At 33.2% G+C, this 11,723-nt stretch overlaps 1 protein-coding gene across 32 annotated transcripts in view; it reads left to right on the top strand.

Annotated features, from left to right (window-relative positions):
• The window catches only part of LOC18442336 (En/Spm-like transposon), a 29,764-nt gene extending 23,733 nt beyond the window's left edge, over positions 1 to 6,031 (top strand). For 17 of the 32 annotated variants that reach the window (XM_088869131.1, XM_088869198.1, XM_088869147.1 and 14 more), the window contains one exon: positions 2,120 to 2,381. In XM_088869131.1, the coding sequence (XP_088725257.1) occupies positions 2,120 to 2,357 (238 nt within the window). In that variant the 3' untranslated portion in view covers positions 2,358 to 2,381. Of the gene's footprint in view, positions 1 to 1,544; positions 1,901 to 2,119; positions 2,382 to 3,757; positions 4,151 to 5,374 lie in introns of those variants that run through there. The other 15 variants (XM_088869159.1, XM_088869220.1, XM_088869174.1 and 12 more) reach the window with 3 other exon arrangements.
• Positions 6,032 to 11,723: the final 5,692 nt, after the last annotated feature.

The following is an 11,723-nucleotide window of genomic DNA, read 5'->3' on the forward strand; positions in this document are numbered from 1 at the left end:
TTTCACATTAAAAAAAAAACGAAAGGGCAAGTTTTTTTATGCCTTCTGGTAAGTCTCTATTTTCCTTATTTTTCAGAAAGCTCTACTTATTTGAACTTTTGATTTAGACTGCAGTTGGTTTTGCGGTTTTCACCAGTGTAGAAAGTGCGATTTAGAGTAATCGGTCCTGGCCCAAGCTGATTACTCCGGCCAAGTCTGTGTAACTTGGCCCGATTAGTGCTGAGGGCTGTAGCAGCAAAAAAAAAGGTAAAAAAATCATAAAATAATACATAAAAAATCCAAAAAAAAAAGAGGAAATGTATGTTTAAAGTAAGATTAAGCAAAACATTTTAAAATAATGTTAAAACAGTAGTAAAAAACTAGATTTTAAAAAGTCTACTTGTGACTGGGGGTATTTTTAAAATAATCTAAAAACGATGGGAAAATATAAAAATAAGTATATAGCCAAAACCCTTTCCAATCTTTGCCAAAATGATAGAAGACATAAAAAACCAATCCCAAATAAATTTCGTATATTTTAGGATCTTTTATCATTTGTTTGGAATTTTTTTAGTATCCCCGAGTTGGACACCCAACTCGGGCCGAGCCTGAGTAACTTGGCCGAGTAGCAACTACTCGCCTAGGCTGCTATTCTAAAAACATGCCTAGGCGTTCTTAAGGCGGGACTAATTAGGCGTCAGAACTAGGCGGCCGCCTAGGCGGTCGGGTGGCTGATTAGGCAATCAATAAGGTGGAACTAGGCACCATCCTAGGCGGCACACAGGGCTTTGGCAGAAAATGTTTTTCGGGTGGGGACAAAAAAGGACATTTTACCCCCTTTTAAAGGGGTGATAAGGGTTTGGGAGGTCATTCTTAGCCCCCAAAACAAATTTAGTGAACTTTAGAGAGAGAAATAACTTGAAAAAAACTAGATTTGAAGATTTTTTGAGAGATCAATTTTTTTTTCAAAATTCTCGAATGGTCACGATATTAAAGGATATTCAACCCTAATCTTTTTTAGGCTTATAGGGGTTTGCAAAAGAGGAGATTTGGGATCCCAAACATTTTGGTTTGGCTCGAAATCGAGTCCACTTCAAGAAGCTTGGTATATTTCAATAGTTTTCATTAAGTTTTGTATTTTTTTCCCTTAATGTCTAATGATGTTATTTTTTGCTATTTGTATTTTGTCTTTGATACTTTGTGATATATATTTGATATGTTATTGTCTATTTGGAATCTTGGATTATTATTTTATTAGTTAGTTTAATAATTGCTTAATTCTTAATTGTTTATTAAATAATTGTATGTGCAATGTGTTTTCTTGATGTATGATTCATAAAGCAAAATTATTTTATTCGTTAGTCTAATATTTACTTAATGCTTATAGCTTATTAAATAATTGCATGTGGTGATATTCTTTTTCAATTTTGTGTTATATCATTGCAATTTTGATGTGTATGTTTTACCTAAATCTATTTGTAATTTTTTAGATATCGTTGCAATTTTTTAGATAACCATTTCTATTTTTTTCAAGTTTGACCTTGTTTTTTTTGTCTATTTGTCAGGCTTAGGTGTTAAGTTTTAAAGTTGATAATTGATAGATAAAGGTTGGAGGTGTGGGGGATCCAAATTTTGTTTTTTAAAAAAATCACCGGTTTTTTGGGCCTGCCCTATCGCTAGGCAGGTCAGCCCCCTCACCGCCTAGGCCGCCACCTCTGCCGTATTGAACATTGATCACTAGTTTTCACAGCCAGTCTCTTTTGTCAAGTTCCCAATTTTCTTCATTTTGTGATTGGGTCGGTCAGTTAATATGAGAATGGTACATATTCAGGAGTAAACTGACCATGGAAGTTATTTGCAATACTAACTCTGATGACCTTTGAAACACCTGCTCTTATATGACAAGGGATCTGGTATTTTGTTATCTTTCATCACTTATATAGAGTTTAAAATTGTGCATATTATGCGACCTGGACTTTGTTCTAGTGGTTAGATATCCGGTTACATGAGGGTGGTCAAAATGGTTCTATCCTCAAAGTTCGACCCAAAAAAAAAAAAAAAATCTAACCTACACCTTTTTCTTTTTCTATGTAAGGAACTGTGAACTACTGTCATATTGTTGTGCTTAATGCAAATGCAGGGAAAAAGTGGATATTAGATTTTCGTTGACTTCAGAATTTATAGATCAACCAATAAATATCACTGAAGAAATGGAGGACCCTAGACTGTTTACATGGGAAAAAGAAATAATTGATAAAGATTTGCAGAGGCAACAAGAGCTTCTGCAAAATGTGAAAATCACATTTAAACAGAAGAAGCTGGAGTTCAATAGGTTAACCCCAATAAGTGAGGTACTGTTTGAGACTCAAATCGGTTAAATTTGATTACAAAATTCTGATGACTATTTTTTTTGGTAGAAAATTATAGATACCCTAAAATGAACTTTGTAGGTATCTTCCCCCAGTACTTTTAATATCACACTTTAGACCCAAACATTGTTTTTTTTGTATTTACCCTTGTCAAAAAGTCGAAAAAATTGAGACTAAAATGCCATTCTCCTCTCTCACTCGCTTGACCCACCCTCTCTTTCTACCTACCCTCTCGCACACTCTCACTACTCGCCCTCTCTCTCTACCTGCCCTCTCTCTCTACCGACAATGATCTGTCATAGGAGAGATCAAGAGAGAGAGAGAGAGAGAGAGCCATCCATTGCTGTGTCTTTGGAGTTTCGGATTCTTTTCAGCAGTTTCTGATTGGGCAGGTGCCCAAAACTTCAATTCGGCCTTTAGGTTGACATTAGAGAGAGAGAGAGAGAAGGAGAGAGATCTCCATTGTGTCTTTGAAGTTGCAGATTTTTTTCAGCACTTTCTGATTGGGCAGCTGCCAAAAACTTCAGTTGGGGCTTAAGGTTGACATGAGAGAGAGAGAGAGAGAGAGAGAGAGAGAGAGTGATCTCCGTTGTTGCAATCTGAGGATCCCGGCCATGGATTGCAAAATTGCAGCTGGGACTTGCAAGCCATGGCTGCTAAAATAGGGGATTCAGGTTTTGCAGGGGGTGAGGAATTTAAGCAACAGGTTTTGGGATTATTTTAAGAAGCAGAGTTCATTGATGGGGAAAGTGTGTGATAGAGAGTCAAGCAAGTGGGTTGGGTGGAATGCGGAGAGAGCGAGAGATTCTGTAGGTTATTGATTTGTTGTTGGTTACTGTTAGGGTGGAGTCGTGGAGCACCGATGGTTGAGCAAGTTTAAGTGAGAAAAAAAGAGGTAGGGACTGTTTCTAGATAAGTTCTGGTTTTGGAGTGAGTTTGTAGAGAGAGAGAAACAGAGAGAGCGGGTAGAGAGAGAAAGAGAGGGTGGGTGGAGAGACAAAGATAGATATTTAATGGTGAGCGAGAGAAAATAAGAGAGATTTCGGGTAGAGAGGAGATGGCTATTGAAAAGGGTAGTTTAGTCCAAATATTTTGACTTTTTGACTCGGGGTAAAGCAAGAAAAAATAATGACTGGGGGTTGGTGTGATATTAAAAATATTGGGGTAGGATGTCTGTGCAGTTCATTTTAGGGGGTATTTATAATTTTCCTTTTATTTTAATGCATTTTTCCCGTTTCTCCTTAGTCTTCATTTTAGTGCTTGATATAGTTCCATGAGAAGGAACTCAGAGAGAGAAAGTACCTCGTTCTTAGAAGTTTCTTCGAGAGAGGGATGGATTGTTTTTCATTGCTTCCTTCGGTGCAATGCTCCCCCTTTTTTTCTTCTTATTCATTCTACTGGGTTGTCAGCCATGAAAGATGTCAAGCCTCAGAGAACAGCGATCTTGATACCCTAAGATCATGCCTAAGAAAACTAAACTTGTAGAAAGTTTCCTGTATCTCTACATGTCCAAGATATTGAATTGCATATTATACTGATTATATGGTGCTCAAGTTGAGGCATTGTGAATGTCAGATCGATTATTGTTTAAGGGCATTTTACTTACAGATGGGGTCTGGGATCGGTTCTTGGCCTGCTGAAACTGTTTCTGTATAGAGAGAGAGAGCATTAGCTAGGCACTTGAGTGAAGTTTTCTTTATTGCAGCCCTGGATTGTGTGTGCAATCTCAGCTTGTGAGGAAGAAAGAAATGGAAATGTTATTTTTTATTGACTAAGTGAAAGATATGGAATTGTGTGTGCAATCTCAGAGCGTTTATCCCCCAACACATCATATGTCATCTTAAAGATAGATGTAGAATTGTGGTCGCTCAAAACATAGCTAAATTCAACCGTTAAAATGTTTATTTTGAAAATTTATTATTTTAATTTTTAAAATTTTATTTTATTTTATTTTTACGTATTCATTTATATGTTACAAATTTAAAAAACATAAAACATTAGGTCCAAAATCCATCTAAAAATGGATAACGAAGAGGGTATGCATTTCCACCTCAAAAAAACCTTAGTATTTTATAATGACGTGATTTTAAATAAATATAAAACAAAATTTATATTGATTTTTTTTTATTTTAAAAAAACTCATACTAAGGGTTTTTTTTAATCTATGTTGTCAAATGTTCCAAAAGTAGGTACATAATAAACAAGGAAAAAATCTTGTGAGGTTGTAACCTAATAATATTAAAATAAAGTGCAGGGAAAATATCCTCTAGAAGAAAGTGTTACAATGTTGGAGAACCCTTAAATTGATCATCATGATTTTGGGATCTTTGAATATGAAGAAAAAATTATAAACTCCTAAAAAAATTGTAACAAGTTATCTAGACTATCTATTTTCAAGAAATTCAACTATTTATATCTATCATTTTTTAAAACTTATAATTAACTAGGGATAGAAATATATTTTCAAGCCATCATAAGTTTTCTCATCTCCAAGCCAATGCTAGAGGCACACCTTACTTCAACAGTATAAGGAAAACACATATTCAAAGCTAACTCTATAAGAGTTCATTCAAATTTTAAAATTACAAATATACGAGTTAAACCATATAATCTAAAGCCATTACGAAGGTCGAGGAGACTCAAACTTATCTTGAGCATGTCATCCTTATAAATCCTTGAGCAAATTCCCAAGGGATTGTTTACTATGATGTCATTTACCGTTGTTATCTACATTGAGTAAAATTTACAAAAAAAGAAAATAATAATTTCCATTAACCATTTTTAAACTATGGAATTTATCTAAAATTTAGAAGAGTTACTGAAATTTAATAAGCATAAAAAATTTACATATTCACCATCATCATTTGAGTTTTATCTCGATTATTTGGAGTCAAATTCATTTTTGCATCCACTATGGAGTGTAGAAAATTACCTTTGGAACAGCTGGTAGAATTATTTGTGTTTAATTTGTATAGAATTCTCTTCACCTTCAAACATGTAATGATTGTCTGCATGTTTCTCCACAGCTTTTTTGAACTTGTTACTCAACATTGCCTCTATGAAGAGGGCCCGTCTGAATACCATGTTCAAGAAAGCCTGTGGAAAGCATGAAGACCTCAAATCTTTAATCTTCCAAACTTTCCAAAGAAAAACTCAGACTATCAGAGTGATCCAAGTTTTATGAAATTTTATGGAGAGAGAGGGCTTCATCAACTTTTGGAGAGAGAAAATGATGGGAATGGAAGAGGGCATGCAGGCCTATTTATACACATCGAGGGTAGCCATAACCACCTGCATAATCACGTAAGACCCGGGCCATTAACAAACCTATTACCCTCATGGCGGAAGTTGTGGTAACTGCCACCAACCTAGTCAGTAGACTTTTTGGAGGGAGCGGGTTCTCAGTTGACTAAGCATAGCGTCTCCTGCTGGAGCATACTGTATATTTAATCCTTAGAGCAAAAGATGTAGAGAATCCTACCATGTAGTTGGAATTGATAAACAAAAGTTTTCCAGGGGAGTATTTCCACGTCAAGACGTGTGGTTTCATTTTACCATGAATCGGCCATTTCATGGGAAAATATTTTACCATAGTAATTTCTTTGCATATGTATTTGAAAAACCCCATATGTGAAATAGAATTTACATATATAAATATTTTATGTGGGATATTTACGCGCAAACCAAATGTATCTTAAAAGTGAGCGTTATGCTCTCTCAAGATCATAGTTTACTTCTACTCCCTCGGTCAAATGACCCACTTGGAGGGATATTTTTGGTCTGAAATTTTGGTAACCACCAATATTGGATAAAAGAAAAAAAGGAATTTGAGTTTTCTCACACTTGAATCTCACCCTCTAAATTTTGGACCGTTTCTTTTCTAGTGCTTAGAGTGCGAATTAAGAAATTTTTTTTTTTTGAGGCTAATCTATGGTTAAAGAGGTTATATCCCCAGAACTTGGGGTCCTAAAACTGATCCTAGGTAAAATTTTATCTGAGGGAGTAAATGGACTATATACTCTTGAGTGAGTAGAATATCTTTTGGCATTTATTAATCCACTTTAGAAGCACTAGACGAGAAGTTTTAGTAGGACAGTTAACGGGCCACGACACGGTTTTCGCCATATGTTAAGACATGCGAATGGAATAGGCCCAAGATTGGTAGGCCCGAAATATTTTCCGGTCCGGGGCCCAATATTTGTATGTTTTACGAATAATAAACAATTTTTTCCCCATATTTTTATGGGGCCTCTGTCCGGCTCGGGTCTAGCAATTATGAATTCAGCCCGTGCCTGGCCTACCATACAGTGTTTCGAGGACGGGCTTGAGTCAATTTTGGCTTGCCCTAAACCGGCTTATTAACAACCCTAGTTTTGAGTAAAAACTTAATTTTGATTTCTCGGATTTGATTGTTAAAAAAATCAAACAATCTATGTTCTCACATCACGGTACTATTTTTGTCAAACACATATTCCATCTTTTTCAGTCGCTAAGTTGGATAGGCAACGATCCTCAAATTTTGGAAAGCACAATTGTTTCTTGGGGGCTGGGCCGCATTTCTGCAATACACGGTCAAGAGTCATAACGTATCCATCTTAAAGATGGATGTAAATAGGTAGTCCATCTAAAAACAATTGTTACTAACGTCCAAATGTTTTTTTAATATAATTATTATTTCTAATTTTTAAATTTTATTTAATTTTTCATATTCATGACCTCCATGTTAAAGATTATATATTTGCTAAAAATTATGATCAAATTATATTTAAAAATATATATTTATTGCCAAGCCCGTATTTTTACAATATGTGGTCTTGCAAGATGCTAACCCAATCCATTTTAGAATTCTAAAAATACTCCTACGAGGCTTCGATGTAAAATAGACTCCTATACAATTTTTGGGGTGTTTTGGTGCTAAGAGTATACCATAGAAACATATGCAAAAGCATGTATATTACAAAAAAGCATATATTAATACAAAGAAATTGAGAGTTTTTCCTATATTTCCCAATTCAATTTTATTGGTGGTCACGGGCATTCCAATTGTAATCACGATCTTATAGAAGTCTATACTGGATAAATCTTCTATGCATGGTACCCAAATCCAATGATGCGTGATTTTTGGCTATGTAAGGTTAATTTTAAGGGAAAGTAACCTAAATACCTCTTTATTTTTGCTATATTAAAAAATGCCCTAAAATTGTTTAATTTCTGTTTGTCCTTTCTTTTTCCTTATTTTTATTCTACCCCGAAATGGTCTTGGTTCATACCTACTTCTTTCCCATTTTGGAACTGGGAACTAAGCTAAAAAAAAGAAAAAGCGTAGGAACTTGGAATTCCAACCGAGAGCATCTTGAAAAATATTTAAAATAAGGAAAAATGGACATGCCCACAAAACTGAAAATTTGCATGATATTTTTTAATATTGCAAAAAATAATGAGACAATAAAATTAATTTCATAGATTTCAATACTTAGCAGTAGATTTATGTGCTGAGAGTTAAAATAATAATAAAACATTCAAAGAACAAAAGAAGTTAATACAGTTATAATATAAATGAAAGTAGAGGTGAAAGACAAAAATAATTAAAGAATAAAAGAAATAAAAAACGCAACTTTAATATACTTATCTAATGTTAGATGGAACTTAAAATATCATTATTTTTACATCTCAAAAAATATATTAAAATATGGAAAAAGTTTATGTAAGGATGCAACCTTATAATGTAGAACTACGGATACACCTCAAAAATTCATCGGAAAAGGTCGTTTTAATGTTGAAAAGCCCTTTGATTGATCATCTTGACATCAAGATGCATGATCATATAAAAATAAAAAGATTTTCAGTCTCAAAAAAAGATTTTAAGCCTCAAGAATAGTACATTTTACAACATATTATCCACACCGTCCATTTTCAATATTTTCATATGTTTAAAGATCTACTTGATTTTAACTATTTTTGAAATTTAAAATTCTATAATTAGATCTAAAAATAGAATATGAGATAATCCTAAGAACATTTTACATCAAATTTATATACCATGATAAAATTTGAAGGTGCACCTTACCTCTACACCTACGGATGCATTCATATGCCAACTGCACCCTTAAAATATTTGAGTTGCAAGCATTTGGAATTTTATTGTGAAATTTTCTGAAATTGACCAGATATGAAATTGGATGGCTTGATTTATTCCATTGATCAAGCTCGAATTTCAAAATAAAAAAGCTCAAACTTTGTGATGCACTTGAGCTATCAAAATTTACATCAGATGGTCATAAACAATGTTCTCAGATTCGCTTTGAGGTCTTCTTCGATTTGGTGAGAAAAATGAAGCAATTCGGTGCTTCGACCGATTTGAAGGAAGACTTCGAACTTTTTGTTAATTTAATATAAATAAATTCCATATTTATATATATAATACATAAAAATAATAGAAAAATAAAAAAAATTAAAATAAAATTAAAATTAAAAAAAATACTTTTATATAGGTATTTCTTTTCTGACTGAAGCAAGTCCAAAGTGGCCTGAATCTGACAGAAGTAACATCACCGTGTTTCTCTCCGTATCAGTTTATGCTTAAAAAAGCGAAACTAATTTGATAACATTGGTTATAAATAATTGTGACCTCTCTTATATAAATGGTCTTATTGTATACCGTCCCTATTTTTAAAATATGTAAACTTCTTATTGCTTACAATCCCTATTTTCAGAACATGTAAATTTTGCTAAGCAACAACCGCAGCTTTTATATTTTAAAATATCTTGAAAAAGGAAAATGTATAATAATAAAAATTGAAGGCATTAAATTTACAAATATAAGATGCCTCAAACTATTTTACTACTTTTGAAGTATATATATTATTCTATTTGGGACACGGATTAGCTCGAATCAAATATGGAAAAAATTTGGCTAATAAGAAAACTTCTACTTAAAATTATAAAGTATTCAATAAATTAAAAATAAATAAAGTATGTTTCCCTTTTTGTAATATATAATAAACTTAAAAACATTTGAAAATTTGTAATAAATTTTTTGAAATTAGTCATTGTAAATTAAAGATTTGTATGCCACTTTGGAACAGTTATAATTTTCTTAATAACTCAATTCATAATAGAAAATTTTAAGAATCTTGAAAGGGAAAATATGGAAATGAATTTTAAAGAAATTAAAATATCTAAAATAACAGTGATACTTAATGAAAAATCCCAAAAAAGATTGTTATCTGAAATACAACTTTTTCTATTTTCTAGGAAATAATTGGAATGAAAATTTTTTTATTCTAGAAAATATCTGCAAATAAAAAGGTGTTTGAGTAAAAAAAAAAAAGATGGTTTCCTTATACCTATTTTATAAGAAAATCCAGGAGTGATTTTTTGGAGCATTCGAAATTTGTTAAAATAAAATAAAAAATTTCAAAAATTCAGAAATTCAAAAAAAAAATGAGATATGTATTCTATTTTTACCTTATTCCAAAGGAAGGCATTGGAAAAGAAAGAAAGGAAAATTACAAAAAAAAAAAAAAAAAGCAAAACAGAAATACACTTTCTATGCAACTTACCCCAACCTAACTTTCCAAAATACACTTTATATGCAAATACCCCAAACAAAAAAAATGCTTGTCCATCTATCCCTTACTTTTACCTTACTCACGTCTATCCCTTACTTTTTACCTTACCCCTTACTTTTTACCTTAGGCACGCCTCTCTTTCGTCTATCCCACCAAAATAGGGGCTCCTGCACCCGGTAGTAGGGTTCTTGCACTATGTAAAGTGCGGTCACGCACGCCTCTCTTTCATCTATCCCACCAAAATAGGGGCTCCTGCACCCGGTAGTAGGGTTCTTGCACTATATAAAGTGCGGTCCAGTAGTAGGGTTCCTACACTATGTAAAGTGCAGTTTGGCAGTAAGGCTCCAACACTATGTAAAGTGCAGTTTGGCAGTAAGGCTCCAACACTATGTAAAATGTAGTCCGGTCCGACAGTAGGGCTCTGGCACTATGTAAAATGCCGTCCAACAATAGGGCTCTGACGTAAAGTGTGGTCTAACAGTCCAACAATAGGGCTCTGACGTAAAGTGTGGTCTAACAGTAGGGCTCCGGCACTATGTACAATGCGGGCCGGCACTAGGTTTTTTTTTTAATTTTCCCAAGAAGAAAAGCATGAACCTAATTTCTCAAGGCATTAAAAATTGTAGTTCAAACGGCATAAAAAAAAAGTTCAAAATAGAAAATTAGTAAATTAGTCATAAAGTAATCTCAAAGCATAACAATTTGTATTTAAAATTATATATTCCAAAAAATCTCATGTAAACAATGAACATAAACATTTTATATTGCAGTACTAAAACCAGAAATTAGTTATAAACCCATTCTTTAAGCACAAAGATGTGTATTTAGAACATTATATTCTTAAAACTTTCATCAAAAGAAACAAAACTAGTTTCTTATTTTCTAGAGTCATTAAAAGATAATTATTTTTCTATAACAAGCACCAAATAAAAAATAATTAATGGCAGCATGTGTGGATGGCACATTAAGAGAAAAAAAAAGGCAACCTAATTAGTAATCAAGATATATAGAAATAAAGAATAGTAATAAATATTAGAATATTTGACAAATGGGAAGTATATCCAACACAAATTGCAAATTGTAGTAAAGAAAAAACCAAGTCTGATATCATCTAAAAATAAATTAATCCATCATTAGTGCCGCCCCAACCCTGGCACGTGTGACTCTTGCATAAGGGACAGTGCTTTGATGTGGTTTCAAGTTAGTGGAGTTTGGACAAAGGGACCAGAAAGAAATAGGCTTTCTTGCTTCGAGTGGACGGCAAGATTTCCAAGATTATTGATCGAGTAGGGTAGTAATCGTTTGTCGTTTGGGAGTGTTGGTTTGAAGTAGGTTCTTTCCCTATTTTTCCTATTTGTAAGTATAAAAAAAAAAAATTACTTTCCAAGAAATATAAGAATAATACACGAAATATGTATTGATAAAATACAATTAATATAAGGCATAGGTATCGATCTAAATATTACCCAAAAAGATATTACCCAAACAGTAAAACAATACTGTAAATTTAGCAAAAACAATGGCCACAGATGCTAAAAGTAGAAAACCCAAAAAGATAGCGATACAATAACTGGTTCAAAATAGAGGAAGTAATATCACATAGATTTCTATGCAATTCTAAAGATCGCTTATACTTTGTGAGTGAATGAGTGGGGATGACGGGCCCTAACACACAAGGACTTCCCAGGAGATCAGATCACTCCTAATACTACACTCTTGCCAAGAGACATTTAACTGATCCTATGCATTAGTGATTCACAACTTGGGTTCCCATTATCTTTATAATTTTCTCTCTATTCCAATA

This window comes from Amborella trichopoda, chromosome 1 (assembly GCF_054954075.1).
Source record: "Amborella trichopoda isolate Santa Cruz 75 chromosome 1, AtrichopodaSantaCruz75HAP2 v2.0, whole genome shotgun sequence".
NCBI lineage: Eukaryota > Viridiplantae > Streptophyta > Magnoliopsida > Amborellales > Amborellaceae > Amborella > Amborella trichopoda.